This window comes from Pteronotus mesoamericanus, unplaced genomic scaffold, assembly GCF_021234165.1.
Source record: "Pteronotus mesoamericanus isolate MK-2021 breed Mesoamerican mustached bat unplaced genomic scaffold, CSHL_Meso_final contig_25, whole genome shotgun sequence".
In the NCBI taxonomy this organism is placed as follows: domain Eukaryota; kingdom Metazoa; phylum Chordata; class Mammalia; order Chiroptera; family Mormoopidae; genus Pteronotus; species Pteronotus mesoamericanus.
The window spans coordinates 12,304,944-12,320,998 of record NW_026555105.1 but is presented as its reverse complement, the minus strand read 5'-3'; the positions used below and the strand labels follow the sequence as shown (position 1 = coordinate 12,320,998).

General features: G+C 48.3%; 1 protein-coding gene across 1 annotated transcript in view; it reads right to left on the bottom strand.

The window, feature by feature from the left end:
• PTPRT (protein tyrosine phosphatase receptor type T) overlaps window positions 1-16,055 on the bottom strand; it is a 668,669-nt gene that overhangs the window by 227,044 nt on the left and 425,570 nt on the right. The window contains exons 10-11 of the mRNA XM_054574063.1: window positions 4,900-5,101; window positions 3,534-3,636 (exon numbers count right to left, since the gene is read on the bottom strand). Of these exons, the coding sequence (XP_054430038.1) occupies window positions 3,534-3,636; window positions 4,900-5,101 (305 nt within the window). The remainder of the gene's footprint in view (window positions 1-3,533; window positions 3,637-4,899; window positions 5,102-16,055) is intronic.

Genomic DNA, 16,055 nt, shown 5'->3' with positions numbered 1-16,055 from the left:
CAATGATCCAGAAACTTGGGAAGAAAATCAGCCAGACATTTCCAGACACCAAGCATTGCCCCTTTGAGCAGTGACATTTATTTTAATTTTTTTCCCATGGAAATGTCACCAAAATACATCATGCACAACTTTCTCCTAGGGACGTGGTATTGTAGAGCGGAATGAGTTTTGGCTTAGGGTCAGCTGGGCTGGGCTTCAGTTTTTCCTACACCATGTGCTTATTCTGTGGTCTGGGGCAACTCACTCAGTGTTTGTCTGTCTCAGTTTCTGCATCTGCAAAACGGGGAGACTATTGTTGCAATGTTGTGAGCGTGCAGGTAGTTTACAGTGACAGGCACACAGCAAGTCCTTGCGTGTTAGATGAAAGCTAGCAGGTTGTTTTTACTTGAAGACATGGACTCTAATGCTACAATTTTGGGGTGAGCCAGGAACAACGAGTGAACAATCGTGGCTGTGGGGAGCTGCAGCATGCAGACCTCCTTGTTTCTGTGTCAGTTTTATAGAGTTTTCCTACTTTCTGCTCCCTGCCAACTGTCACTTGTCACTGCTACGAGGGCATTTCCATTCCCTCCTCCTACTTTACTGTAGTCTTAGGATGCATGAGATTCAACAGATGGGCATTCTAAGAGGATATAGGCTCCGAGGGACCGTGTAAGGGGCTCCTCTTGGTGGGAACTGGAAGAGCTTTCCCAGGAACATTGGTTTGGGCTGCTCAGAGGACCCCTTTGCTGGTCTCTGCAGTCAGGCAGGCCTGGGTATTAGTCCTGGCTTCATCACGTACAGGCTCTGAGACTGAGCTTCAGTTTCCTCATTTCTAACAGAAAGGTACTACTCATAGGCTAGTCAAGGTCTTGGACTGCAGTAGTTGCCCAATAAAACGCAGTGCTAATTACTTTGATCAGTTTTCAGAGGCTCATAGACATTTAATCTGATTTGCCCTGAGGATGAGACCCTAATCTTCTGTATGAAATTTAACTTTATGCAGCCACTGGGCAGAATCCAGATTGCTTATTTCTTAGTACAATTTAAAAAAAAAAAGTGTTTCAGAAACTTTGTGCTAGAAAAAAGTTAGGTGATCTTCAGGAAAAAGCAAAGTCCTTCCCTCCCCACCACAGAATAAGGTTCTCAAAAAAGCTTTGGAAATTTGAATAGAAAGGGAGCAGGCAACGCTGTGACCTTGTAATGGGATAGGTTTTTCAAAAACCATTTTGGACAGAACTTCCTAAGTTCCAAAGAGAAGAAGCAACGCTCACACAGGAACTAACTCTCTGAGAGCCAGCCTTGCTTTGGGTTCTATATTTTAGCCAGCCTCCATGAAATAACCACCCTCGCTACTTTCCAGATGAGGAAAACGCAGGTTCAGACATACTGACTCTCTTGTCCAAGGTCACACAGCAGTGTCAGTGTTAGAGCAGGATCCGAACCCAGGTTCCCTGCCACTAAGCTCACCTCCTTTCAACTACCCCATGCAGCAGCCAGGAGACTGTGGGGAGCTGGCCTGAATCCGCATGTATCAGGAGCCACCATGGTGCCAGCTGATGTCCCTTCGCTGATAGGTCTGTGGGCTTGTGGAATGAAAGGGGCTGCCTGGGTCTACTACATAGAGGTCACGGTTTGGGGTCAGCGGCTAACTTACCAGCAACATCAGATACACTGTTTCTCTTTTCTAGGCCTTAGTGGGCCACCTGGAAAGCTTGCTAAGGTTTTGAAACATGACCAATGCTGCTGTGAAAGAGGTAAGAGCTGTGAAAGGGTAGAGGGCATGGGTGGCCAAAATGGAACATGTGACCTGGCACCTGGAGGACCTGCATTCAATCTCAGCTTTCCTACCTATTGCCTGTGTGCATGCGGGAATTTCTGAGCTTCAGTTTCTTCCTCTGAAAAGGATAATGGTATCTCAGTGTATAGGCATAATTAAATGACAATGTTGCATGAAAGTAACAGAGATAAGAAGCAAGTAACTCAGTGATTATTCAATGTAAGAGTCACCATGAGCTTTGGCTTGTTATGGCCAGGAGAGACCTGGAACAACCTATCTGTAGAATACAAGGCAAAAGTTTTTAGTTCAGGTGCTGCATACATGCTACACAAACCTGATGCAAGGTCTGAAGATTCACCTGACTGTGGAGAGAACATTGTCCAAAGTCCATGGAACTGAGGGGAACTTCCAAATTGCTGCCAATTGATTCTATCTGCTGCAAGGCCTATCATCTCTGGGTAGAGTTGGATCCAGGTTGGAAAACAGATAACTAGGCCATCTCGAAAGCTTCCTTCCTGGCTGGTCTCCCAGACGCCGGGTATCACAGAAGTGACACCGCATGTGGCTATCCAGTGGCTCCCCATGGGCCCTCACACCAGCCCGAGCAGCTCAGATATGGCTCCCATCATCACTCCACCCCCTTGCCTTAACCTTTATGCTAAAGCAAACTTAACCACTCCCGGCTGCTCCCAGGACAGCAGGCTGCTTCTCTCCGCTGCGCCTTTGCTCGGGCTGGACCCTCTTACTGCTTTCACAATAATTAAGATCCAGCTCAGCGTCACCTTCACTGGGAATTCTATCCTCTGAACTTTCAGAACAATCTATGCACATCTCCATAAGCATGCACTGTATTATAATTGTGTTTCCATCACCCCAACTTGAGTTTGGCTTTCTGTTGACGATAATTACTCAGGGCTAATTCACTACTGTATCCTAAGCAGTTAAACAGTCCCTGGCACAGCGTGATGCTCAACAAATAGTTGAATGAATACATGAATGAATGATTTTTTGTGCCTTGTGCCCCTCCCCATTCTGGGCATCTAAGAGATGCAATGTACACTTGTTAAACTGGACTGAGCCAGGTTGAAAGCCATTTGACCCAATATTCTGCTTGATTTCAAGAGCCTGTAGTCCTTCGATCGCTGAGCAAACCAGCAGTCAACATAGGAGCCGCTGTCCTTGTGCAAAGTGTAGCTGGTTTAAAAGAGATGCTCACCTTCCTGATAGCCATGAGCCATGACCTTGCCCTGAAACAGCTTAGTTACTGAGATGCTTTTATTGCCTGAGCCATAAGTATGCTCCTGAGCTCCAGCGGCGTCTTGTGAAAATCAGCAATACGGCTCTGACTTCAAGTCCCTCTGGGGGACTCCAGCACGCTAAGGCCCTACCCTGGGCCAGCCTGGAGGTCTGGCTCCATTCACAGTCTCCGAGCAGGCTGTTTTTAGAATTGAGTGTGTCTGTCCACTTGTCTGTTAACATCAGTCAGACACAGAAAGGCGACTGCGTTTCCAGGCTTCCCACCCACTAAATATATTTACCGTAGAGGTGACCCAGCCCTCCACAGGTCCCCGTCACCATGCACCCTCTGAATCAGTTCCAATACCCCACTGTGCACAGAGAGGCCCCTGGGCTCAGGCTGCTGACCCTCTTCCTCCGGGAAGCCCTGCTCCTGGCCAGCCCTGCCCATGGGCGCTGGCGGGCACATGATGCAGTGGGAGGCGGACATGGTACAGAGAAGGAACAGCGTGAACGCTTGGTGTAGCAGCCTCCTCACCTGACAGGGGCTCCCCTGGACTGAGCAGGCTTCAGCATCACCGTGATGGTTGTGTCTGTTTCGTTCAGCGGCGTGTCTGTGTCATACTCAGGCATGGACGGAGCTGGGCGGAGAAAAGAGAGAGTGTAGAGCTCTGCACAGGTCCCAGACCCCACTCACCACCTGCCCTCCTTCCCTAAGGATGCTCAGGATGACTGGCAGGCGGACGTTTGGGAAAGGCTGAGACGAGAATCGTGTGGCATCCCAGGCTTTCAGCAAAGGCGGTCCTGACCTCCAACCTGCCTGAGGGCTCCTTCAAGGTGCAGAAGAGTCTGGGGAAGGGTGGCAGCAGCATGGCCAGGAACCCTCATGAATCAAAAAGCCCCACACCAAATACACAGATTGATGCAGCAAAAATAAGTACTTGATAAAGATGTGAACGTAGTCAACCTTGTTCAGCGCATTTAAAATGCACATTTCAGCAGTAATGAAGTAATTCTTCTTATCTTTTTTTTTTTTCTTCATGAGACCCTCCCTCTCTCATCCCCAACCCATAGGAGTGCCACTGAATCTAATCCCTTGGGAAGGTAATTTAGCCATTTGTATTAAGAGCTATTAAAGTCTACATCCCTTTTAATTCAGTATTTCAATTTCTGGAATTTAATCCCAAAGTTATAATCCAAAGCAACGAATTGAAGTTTATTCTGTAACTGTTTATTGAAGTGGTATTTTATAAAATCATGGAAGCACCAAATATATCCAACCACAGGGGAATGTTTAATTAAATTATGTCCAAACACTTGACAGAACATTATAAGGAAAGCAATGTAGCAACGTTGAAAATGCTTATGGTATAAACATAAGTGGAAACATTAAGCTACAAAAAACACCATGGGTCCGATATGCAAAACATGTATGCATGTGGACCAGAAGGGCACAGGTATTCTAGGAAAATATAAATTGGAGAAAAGGCTCTGAGATAATTCTGCTTGATGCTGTCTGATGATGGAGGGGGGCCCTGCTGGAGGCGGCAGGTGAAATCTTGGACCACCCTGGCTTTGTGACATTCATTCATTCATTCATCAGACATTTCATGAGACTCTCTGCTGTGCCCTGCTCTGCCAAAATAAACATCCCTGAAAATAAATCACATTTTAAAAAAGCCATTGTGTATGAAAAAAAGGATTATTTAATACAACTGCATGGTACATCTCTCGGTGAGTCACTCAGCACCCCCTCTGGTCTAATCAATACGTTTCTTACGCTTCAGGAAGTTTGTGGGTTGGGTTTTCATACCACATGGTGACTCTGGCCCTAGCCTTTTTCACTCCCAGGAAAATCAGGAATGGGGAAAAACAAAGCAACAGCAGCGTTCTGAGAGAGATACCTGAAATTTTGGTGGCGATCCTTGTGGTGACGGGGGGCCCGAAGCCCTTTGCTGTGCTGGCCTTGATGGTGAAGGAGTAGGTGGTCCCTGGATACAGACCCACAAACAGGTGGTGGGTTTCATTCCGGAGCTTGAACACTTTCCCCCTCTGGCTGGAGAGGTCAGCACTCGGGTCGAGGGAGCCCACGGCCTTGTAGTTGATCTGCACAACAAGCCAGCAAACAAACCAATCAACACCTCACTAGGGATGCTGGACAGAGCGCACATGGGGGGACACGGGGTGGCGGGGGGAGGAATGAGCTTGGTCAGCGCATTCCGATGCTGCTGTCCACCTTACAGATCACCCAGCCTCCGCAATCGCCACTGCTGACGCTCAAAGGGAGTCACTGTCCAACAGAAATACAATGAAAGCCACAGACACGCTTTGCCATTTCCTAGTGGTCATGTTGAAAGAGAAAGAATGTAAAATTAAATCAAATCATATATTTTGTCAAACCTAATTAATATATGCAAAAATATTATCATTTCAACCTGTAATCAACATAGACAGTTAATGAGATATTCTATATTCATATTTTATAACATAAATAAACATCATTTATATTTATTCACAGGAAGTCTTAGACATCTAGCATGCAGTTTGCCCTTATGGCGTGTCTCCATCAGGACTAGCCACATTTCAAAGTCTAGCAGTGGCCCATGTGGCCTAAGGGCCACCGCCTTGGACAGTGCAGCTGTAGAGCAGTATTCAAAAGAAGTGTCTTCCTAATAAGTTATTTGGGAAGCCAGTTAAAAACGCAAAATAGAAACAGAGGCATGGTCACGTGGAAGAAACTGACAGCTGTCAGGGAGGAGAGGGGAGCGGGGACTGGGTGAAAGAAGGGGGAAGGACTAACCAAAGGACATATATGGACACAGACAACACTGGCGATGGCTAGAGGGAAAGAGCAGCCGGGACTGGGCGGAACCGGGCAAAGGGGAGAAAATGGGGACGTCTGCTATAAATTGTGTCAACAATAAAATAAAGAAAAAAATTGTAGCTCACAGCCCTCTACTCCACAGGGTGCTGCCTGCTGCCTTCTCAGGCATTATATTGTTTGTCTTCCCACCACCTTGGGGCATGCGGATATTTATTCTTACTTAAATGAGGGAGAAACTGAGGCTCAAATGGAAAACGACTTGCATTAAATCAGCACTCAAAATATCTATGGCGAAGGCCCAGTTTTGAGCTCCTTCATCCACTGCAGATCTGTAATAATCCGAACACAACATCACACGTGACCTGTCACGTGAGTCTGGCAATAACCACACTGGGCTACACTCTGTGCAAGAGGACGTGTCCACGGACCCTGAGTGCCTGAGTGTGGCTTGGGTGCCACAGCAATGTCAAGGCCCCATAGACGTTTCTAGGTGCTCGCTCTCAACTCCTGCACTTACCCTTCTGTGAAACAAACAAAACGGGGGCTTCCTGGCACTGGCCCCGTGGATCAACTCTGAATACCACGTTTCTAAATTAAACGTTTGCTCAAGTGGCAAACAGGATGTTTTTTGTTTGTTTTATCTGGTTTGTTCTACTAAAATTTACTATGGGAGTATAAAACACAAGCAGAAAACTATGCAGCTCAATGAATTTTCACTAACTAACTGGGCACCATGCCAATCAGCACCCAATTAAGAGAAAGAACATTACCAGACCCAAGATTTTCCTCTTGCGCCCCTTCAATCCTTCCCCGCCTCCCGTGGCAAGGATACTTTCTATCCTGACTTCTAACAAAGGAGGGCAGTTTTGCATGGTTTTGAACTGTATACACATGAAGTCATACAAGGTGTGCTCTTCGCTCAACATTATGCTTGTGAGACTCACGCAGGTTGTCACGTGTAGCTGCAGACCATGCACTCGAGGCAGGACTGAGTCCAGGTCCCTTATGCTGTAAAACCTCAGCTCTTTCTTCTCCCCACCTTGCCAGCCTGGGCACACACTGAACACAGCCATTCATTCACTTACTGCCACTTCACAAATGTCCCCTGCACACCCCCGTTTTCTAGGGCCTGCGCTGTGTGCTTCTGGGGCCTCCAGATGCATACAAGTTAAACACCATCGGGGTTAACTTACATTCTCTTCTAGAGAGAGGTAAGTCAACTACATGGCACCTTACATCCCTTTGTCTTCCATCACAAATGTCCCATGCTTGACAGGAAGGCCAAACCCAAGCAGAAAGGGGGACACCCTGACTTTGACTTCAAAAATCAGCGGCCTGTTGTTTCTGGCAAGGACACCACATGGTTTTGGAGAAAGGTAACTTTTCTCCCCTGATGCCGCATGTCTAGGAGAGAGGCCAGGCTTTTCCTGGAGTAGCATGAGCCCAGTGGGAGAAATGGCCAGAGCTGAAGGACTTGGGCATGTTACAGGCAGAGCCCGGCCAGGTCCCTGGTAGGCCTGGTCGCAGTGTTCTCTCTGGTCACCCCTGCCCACTCCAGCCCTTTCCAGCTAAGCTACAAACAGCGGCCTCTCTTTGCTCGGGGGCTTTTTGCTTGAACGCTGGCGAAGAGCTGGGTAATTAACACCCACTGGACTGGTGGGGGCTGGTGCATGCCTTTCTCAGGCCCCTCTCACCCTGCGGTACCCTACGGCATTTCCCTGGGCGATGCTGCTCCGCTGGCCTCCAAAGGCAGCTGCCCCGAAAGTATCCCCATCATTGGCTACCTCCCTTCCTCTTCCCCACTCCCTAGTGTTTCCTAAACTTCCCGATAATGCTGCTCTTCCAATCTTTGTCTCAGGGGTCTGCTTCTGAGAAACATCAAACGAAAACAAAGTGCTCAAGGAGGTGTCTCAGGGGGGGAACTGAACTGATGCACGAGGGTGATAGGGATTCAGAGCAGAGGAGAGAGCATTCCAGGTTCCAGGTAGAGGGAGCTGCGTGTGCCAAGGCCTGGGGTGGCAGAAGGCGCCTGGGAACTGAGCAACGCCCAGTGAGACTGGAGAGTGGTGAGCAGACGGGGGAGCTGAGAGCGAGCGCAGCTGGATTCCAGGCCTCCCTGTGGCAGGACAAGGAACACGTTCTGAGGCGTGACAGCTAACCCCAGCCCTCCGGTGGAGGGGGCGTGCATTTGCACCCTTTTGAATTGATATACAGGTGCTGGGAGGTAAAACGAATGCCTTTTTTTTTTAAACTAGCCAATTCCTTTTCTGGGCTCCAAATTCCAGAAGCAACTCAATTTCCACCAAGCTGTCAATATAATATACCGTGTTCCCCTGCTCTTCTAACCTTTCCTGGTATTACAGGATCCTCACTTACTTGTAATGAAACACTATGAATAAATCAATGTATGTTAATATAGTGTGTCTTCAATTTTTGATGAAGGGCTTCACCAAGTCTAATCCCCACTGCTTTGTCAGAAACAGTCTTTGAAATATTTAACTTGCAAGTTTTATGAACCTGCAACCTGGCGGGGGCGGGGGGTGAGTCAGGCTGGGGAGGGAAAGGAAGAAGGTGAGAAAATGGAATGGGAGGGAGCTGCGGCCATCGAATGCTTAGTGAAGCGTGAATCTTGGTTTGGACGCTTTGTGCGGACAGTGAATATAAAATGCTGAATCAGCGGGGGTAAGGGTCCTGAGGTGCACGTCAGCCCTGGCTCCAGGTCCTGGGCTCCGGCTGCAACAAGGTGATTGAGGCCACCCAGTCTCTTTGGTCTTCCAGTGGACTCTCTACCCGGGAGCCGGGGTGAGGATTTCAAAACGGGAATCCAAACACATTGCCTCTTAGAATCCCATAGCTCTCATCCTAAGGTCTTCACCAGCTTCCTCCATGACTCGGCCTCTCTTGGGCTCCCTCTTGCAATCAAGACCTCATGACAGCATCTAGAAAGGGCCATGGTCCTTTTTGCCACAGGACCTTTGCACAAGCTATTCTGTCAGCTCAAAACCCTTTTTTCCTTCCCATGCCTCCGTTTCACCTAGTTAATGACTCTGCTCACTTAAAATGATGCTTCTCATGAGCACCTTCCCTGACGCCCACATCCTCCATCTTTATGTTCCCAGAATCACATCACATCTCTCCTCTTGGAACCACAAATTTTACCTTTAGTCATGCAATTATTTCATTATGAGCCCCCTTTCCACTATCCCAAGGGTTGGAAAAGTAAAGCCTTAAAGCCAAATTCAGCCCCTCATCTGCTTTTAAACTGTATTGGAGCACAGCCACACCATTCAATGATGTATTTATTGTCTAGGGTTACTTATACACTGCAATGGCAGAGTTAAGTAGTTGTGACAGAGACTCGATGGCCCACACCATCTTAAGTACTTTCTCTCTAGCCCTGTGGAGAAAGAGGTGGCTGACCCGTCTACTACTAGTTCCAAGAGGGCAAGGATCTTATCTGGTGTTTGCCCCACATTTTCCCTTTATGTATAAGGAAGCGATCAAATAAGCTGTGTGGTTTGAGCAATTTGCTTAACCTCTCTGAGCCTTGGGCTCTTTGAGAGCTCAGAAATAATTTTAATGTCAGTTTCTGTTTCAATTTATGTTGCAGAGTGACCTCCAGCTTCCTTACTCCTGGAGGGCAGCCCTTTTGTTCAGGAGTAAGGATCCTGGGAGGCTAGGAATGACTTCAGCCTTTGCTTCAAGGCTCCCACTGCAATGGAGCAAACAACAACAGCCTTTCTATCTTGAATGGAAGAGGAAGAAGCAAGAGAGGCAGAGAGAAACAGAAGGAAATAATTTCCCTTGGAGAACCCCACCAGAAAGGACTTGTTTCTTGCACATGCATAGATTGAGCCATGCTGGGTTCCATTGGAAGATGCAACCAAGACAAAATCACCATCAGGAGCACTGGCTATGTGCCAGGCACTGTGAGAGGGGATTCTCATAAAAATCACCTTGCTTAAGCCTCAGAAAATGCTATGGGTTCTTTATGATTATTCCCATTCCCCAGCTGAGCAAACTGAGCCAAAGGAGATGTGATCAACGTGTGAGCAAGGCTGAGGGCGGCTATGTGTGTGATCGGGCAGCGTGCTGGAAGGGCAGGGAAACCCACAGTTCATGAAGTGTTCTCTGCTGCCTCAGCGTCACCATGGGGGCTGCCATGGTGTGACAAGAACTTGGATCAGTCTATTTGAATCCTCCGAGGTGCCTTGCAAGGACCAGGGGGCTGTTCAAAGGGCCCACTCCCAAATAGATTGGCCCCATATGGAGGAAAACCACAACAACATCAATTGTCAGTAGAGATAGCAGAAACGGGGTCACAACCTGCCCCCTCCCTGGCAAACTTGACATTCCAGAAGTGTCCTCTATAGCTTCTACTATACCCATGGTTTCTTCATCCTAAACTCTTTGGGGGAGAGGGGAGTCAGCACCCTAAGTTATACACCCCATCTGCTCCCAACTTTCTCCAAATGGCATCCAACTCATATTCTGGAGGTCTTGATATAGCAGAGTGTTAATAAGACTACAGGTAAAAATAGTCCAACATGGCCAGTTCATTAAATAAAGAGTTCAATTCATTTTACTTCTCCATAAACTCAAAACAGCTGGTTAAAATATTTACTACCTTTTTTTGACTCACAGTACAGGCATGGTCTTTGTCATCTCGGTGACCTCCAAGGAGATCAGTTCAAGGTAATCTGCTCCTGTTAGAGGTATAGTGTTGACTCTGGTTTCCTAGCAAGTTAAAGATAGCGTGGCAACACATTCCTTTTGAAGAACAGTGAGAACACACAGATGGCCACCATGCCAGTGACTTCCTGGCCATTGGGCCCTTGTCCCTAGAGAGCTGAGGACTGTACTAGCAGCAGAAAAAAGGACTATGACTGACACGTGTACTGTGTGCCTGGTGTTCTCAATGCTGCTGAGCCAGCCAGAGAGTGCAGGGACCTGTCACTCTGTGCAGACAGCTAATGCTTTTGCTTCTATTGAGATGGACTCATTTTCTCAATCAACAAATGCTCCCTGAGAAGCCACGCTGTGTTAGATTGGGCTCTGAGGAAACACTGATGGAGAAATCCTAGTTCTTCACTTTGGGGACAAACAAAAGACTGATGGATGTCGCAGGGAATGAAGTCTTTTGGGAGTAACTGGTTCTGCCAGAGAGGGCAAGGACAGCTTCCCAAAGACACTGCCAGAGGGCTGGGCTGGGCCAGATGTCCTCAGACTGGACTCTGGAGCACAGAATGCCCAGGGACTTTTTAAAAGGTACTGATGCCTGACCCCGCTGCAGACGAATTGAACCAAATACTGTGGATACAGATGCCTGGGCCTTGGTACATTTTTAAAGTTCTCCAGGAGATTCAATTGGGCAGCCAAGGCTGAGAATGCTGGAGCCGGGCCCCATGGCATGAAGGGGAGTGAGCGGAACTACAAAATGTGGCATGTGCGAAGGAACGCTCTCCTGAAAGCGGCATGCTGGAAGGAACTAGAAACTCACCGTTCAATCATAATGGCTGTAGGCAGGATTTGCTGATGAATGCTCAAGTTGGGGGGTGAAAGAGAATATTCCCATAGCTTACCTCCCACAGATTTCCTACCTACTGTTGTGGTTCCACGGTAAAAACCACAAATTCTTTGACACCGCCCCCCAAAGGATACATCTTAATTCCTCTTTCCTTGAGCGTGGGCTGGACCTAGTGACTCACTTTGAATGAACAGGGAGAAGTAGTAGCTTTAGAGTGGAGGGACCTGGCAGATACCACCTTAACCAAGTGGTCAAGGTCAACATTGTCAATGACAAGTCACATTGAGGTCAAGGGTATATATGCTCTGTGGTCTTTTTCTCCAGAATCTCATCCCATTAATAAGAAAACATCAGATAAACTCTCTAACCACTCAGAAATTGTCAAGGCCGTGAAAACAAGGAAAGACTGAGAAACTGTCATAGACTGTGAGAGAATTAGAAGACATGACACCTAAATGCTACGCAGGACCCTAGAAAGGAGAATAGAACACCAGCAGGAAAACTTAAAATCTGAAGGAAAAAACAAAAACAAAAAACCTCTGGAGTTTTAGCCCATTGTACTGCACAGACTTGACTTCTCCATTTTGACAAATAGACCATAACTATGTAAGATGTGAGCACTCAGCAAAGTTGTGTGAAGGGCAGAGAACTCTCTGTATTATCTTTGCAACTGTTCTGTAAATTCGGAGTTATTGCAAAATAAAACATTTAAGAAACAACAAGAAGAAGTGGAGTGCTGGGCTTTTGGCACTTGTGAGGTCATGGTGGCTAGAGAATAAAATTTGTAGCAAACACTGAGCTGCGGGCTTGGCCCTGTGCTAAGCACTGCAGAGCCTATGGACACTTCCAGTACCAGGAGGGGGTGGACCGCAGGCATGAGTGGTAAGGGCACACTAGGACTACTGCCTTGAAGGATGGGAGAGTGGTTCCCGGGAGCATCTAATAGAGAAGTCTTCTGGGGCCAGAAGGCTTCCCCTGGAGGGTAAAGGTGTTAACCAGAGGAAGGACGTGGGAGAAAGGTGGGAGGGAGTGATGGGAGACAGAGGAGGGGGAAGGAGGAGGAAGCCTGAGAGATGCTCTCGGGCAGGATGACTTCTGGCTTCTGTGATGCTTTTGTACAAATTAGAAAAGGCACCTCTCCGGGCACATACAGTCCCCGCTGAAGCCTGTCCCTACACTTCAGTGAGCTGCCAGCACCTTTGTGAGAACAGAAAGGCATGTCTGTCTCATGCCGCATTCTATTCCTCCTGCTGGAGGCAGCCCAGTGCTCAGTGAGCGCCACCCCTTTGCTGCTGTGTCTTTGTGCAGTGCACAACCTAGGCACGTGGCAGCCCTACTTTGAGGTCAGGTCATGAAAGCCTTCTGTGAGTACTCAAGTGCTTAAATTTTATCTTCAGGGTAATACAGAACCATTAAAGGAGAAGGTGGGCTACCCAGACAGGCTCAGGGTCATGCCTGAATTTAAGGGCAGTGCTCCTGAAATTGTGGTCTGTAGAAACAGAGCATCAGCATTGCCTGGGGGCTTGTTAGAGATGCAGATTCAAGGGCCCATCCCAGACCAACAGATCAAAATGTCTGGGGCTGGGGGCCAGGATCAGTGTTTTAACAAGTTCTGTAGGTGATGCTCAGGCATGTCAAACTTGGATATGCACGTTCTCTGGCAAGAGGACGAGGGATTGAACTGCCCAAAGGAACAGTTCCCTTTGGAGGGCCAGGCTCTCACCCAGGAGGCAGGTAAAAAGAAGGCCTGGCTTGGACCAGGTGAGGGGATGGAGAGAAGGAAGTGGATTTGAGAGCCATTGAGCCCTGGCTAGTGAGGGATGAGGTCCTTAGAAATGAGAGAATAAGCTAGAGCCAACACATGGCACCAGGGATAAGGGCAGGTGAGCCTTCCAGGCGGAAGACTATTGGGGGAGATCTGCGAGTGTCCACTAGCCTGGTCCTTCTGATGCTGCTGGAATTTGGGAATGAGAAGGGTTGGGGAGGGAAGACCGCTGGATTTCAGCCTTGCAGAACTCATGTTGAAGCCCCAGATCCACCGCTTTCCCAAGAGATGAGTGATGAGGAAATATTTTGGTAATTTCACCAGCCAACATGCTCTACGAACAACTGGATGGAACAACAAACCCCAGGGCAGGGCCTGCCAGGCTTCTTGGTTTCCAAAGCTGAGCTCCAGGGTCAGACCCAGACAGTGGCTTGCTGTGCTAGGGCTGCCTGAGCTGCGCTGCTTCCCAGGGCTGCCAGCAAGAGGGACAACGCCTGCCATTTATCCAGCATGAGAGCCCTGCTACCTCCCTGCAGGGAGCTGATCCTGATCTTGGGTGGCCAGGAATCAGAGGCATCACAGAAGGGAAGCGGACTTGTTTTGCCCACCGTGGCTTTTGCTCATTTCCAGTCACTATCCTGTTCTCTGACTTCATCTGGTTTCCTGGTGGCTTTGGGATCAAACACTAGCAGAAAGAACGCTCAGGCTCATAATGCAGCTGGCCTAGGGTCATTAGTATTCACCATCTAGCAATCAAAACTTCAAGGTTGGCCAGTAGGTGATAATAACAAGAATTAACATATATTGAAGGCTTATCACACACCCACTCTGCTCCCTGAATCACCACCCCGCCCCAGCTGCCCTGCAGACTGCAGGGGAGGGTCCCCCTCTTAATATGTGCTCCCCAAGCAGCATCTCAGCCCCTCCAGTCCTTGCCACTGGGCTGCTTCTCAGCCTCCTCCTCTCCCCTCCACTGAGCCACAGGGGAGGGATATTCCGACAGACAGTTTCCCTCTTCCAAACTGCTCTGAATTTCAAAGACACAGTCAGAGTCCCATAACAGGGCCACCATCAACTCTGATGGCTCTAAGCTGCCTCTCGCTAAACTGTCATCATGCAGTTCAATAATATGAAGCTTAAACCTCCTTTTGGCTTTTAATCTCATGATGGGGTGTCCAGGGTGCTATGATTTTGTTATTTTCACAGAAACTTTCTTGCTTAATGAGTCTGTCTAGTGATATTCCCAATTGCTTTTCGTCTGCATTGCAATATTTCTTGGGTTTTTAAATGTAAGCGGCTCGCCTTCCAACTTCACACTCAGCTGATTTCTGATCTGCTGAGTTTAACCTGGTTAAATTGCTAAGTTGCGTGACCAATTCCTCTCCAGTTGGCTTTGGGCATGGGGATGTGAGAGGAGCTGAATAATCCCTTGACCCTGCTCCCTGGCACCCTGTAGCCCCGGCGGTCGCCTTTCTGGCAGAGAGAGCCTGGGGGAAATCCTCCACTGAGGGCAAGGCCTGGATTCTATTTATTCATCGCTATAACTGCCAGCTTCCAAGCTTGGCACAGAGTAGAAGTCAATGAGGTTTACTGAACAAATGAGGATTAGGAATGAAAATGTAACAAACTCAGAATGTCACACAGCTGGGTCTGCAACGAAGTCATTCTGATGCAAAAGTCCAGCAGTTTCTACCCTGCCCTGTCACCTGCCCCTTGTGCATGTCCATGTGTGACCAGTTGCCAGGGTGGGGGGCGGGGAGGCTTGGCGGCGGGTGCCTGCAACGGTCAGAACGCGAGGTTTGCAGCGGCTCTGTCTGGGCCTGCCACCCCCAGAACAGACTTGGGAAGCATCTCTGGCAGCTGAATCCATGCCTGTCTGGTACACAGTTGGCACTCAATTAAATTCTGTATTTAATAATTAATGAAGCCCCAGCTGGTGAAGCTCTTGTCCTCTCGGGTCTGAGATTCCAACCCTGTAAAAGTAGAAAGACCCTTCAGTGCTTTCCCATTTTTGGTGGTTTTTAAAAAATGGCCACAAATCCTTTGACTTTCCTCCTATCAAGGGATGAAGCTATGTCCCCTACCTGAGTCTAGGAGGACTTGTGACTGCTTTGAGGAAAAGAATGTGGAGAAGATGATGCTGTGTGCCTGCTGAGACTGGGCCACGAAAAGCAACGCAGCTTCCGACCCGTCCACGGCAGGACGGCCTCTAAGCGGTAGTATGAGAAGTGTGACCGCTGGGCCGCCACACTGTGAGGAAGCACAGGGCACAGGAAGAGGCCACGGAGACGCTCTGGGTGACAGTCCCCGGTGCGCCCAGTCTCCGAGTCATGCCTGTGCAGCTAAGCGAACAATCCTCCAGACCATGCTGGTTCTCAGCTGTCGAGTCACTCCCGGCCATTTGAGATTCCTTGCCTGAGTCCCTAGACATCGTGAGGCTGAACCAAGCTATCCTGGCCATGTCCTTTCGAATTCCTGGCCCCCAGAATCTGCGTAGTGAAACGGATGCTTTGTGCCACTAAATTTTGGAGCGGTGGGTTACACAGCAATGATGACGAGAGCACCATTTGTCCATGACACTTGAGAGCTTCTTGAGAGCACGGATACCATTTTATCCACTTTCGTATCCCAAAGAGGAAACACAGTAGATGCTTAATAAATACATAGTATGCCTTCTTAATCAAGTGATCGAAGTTAATGCAGTAGTGAGGAATACGGACAATCAGGCACCTCCTGGTAAGATGCTCTGAGGAAGGCCTATCACTTGTGTGTGGTATTTTTGCCAAAAAATGCATGACCTAAATTAAAGTCTACAAAATAGACGAGAAGAGACCAGTACTCTTCAACAGTGCCAAGGACTTAAAAGGCAAAGACAGACTGAGGAGGTGACCCAAATTAGGGGAGACAGAGGAATAAGAACAAATGAGTGCGCTGTAAAAACCTG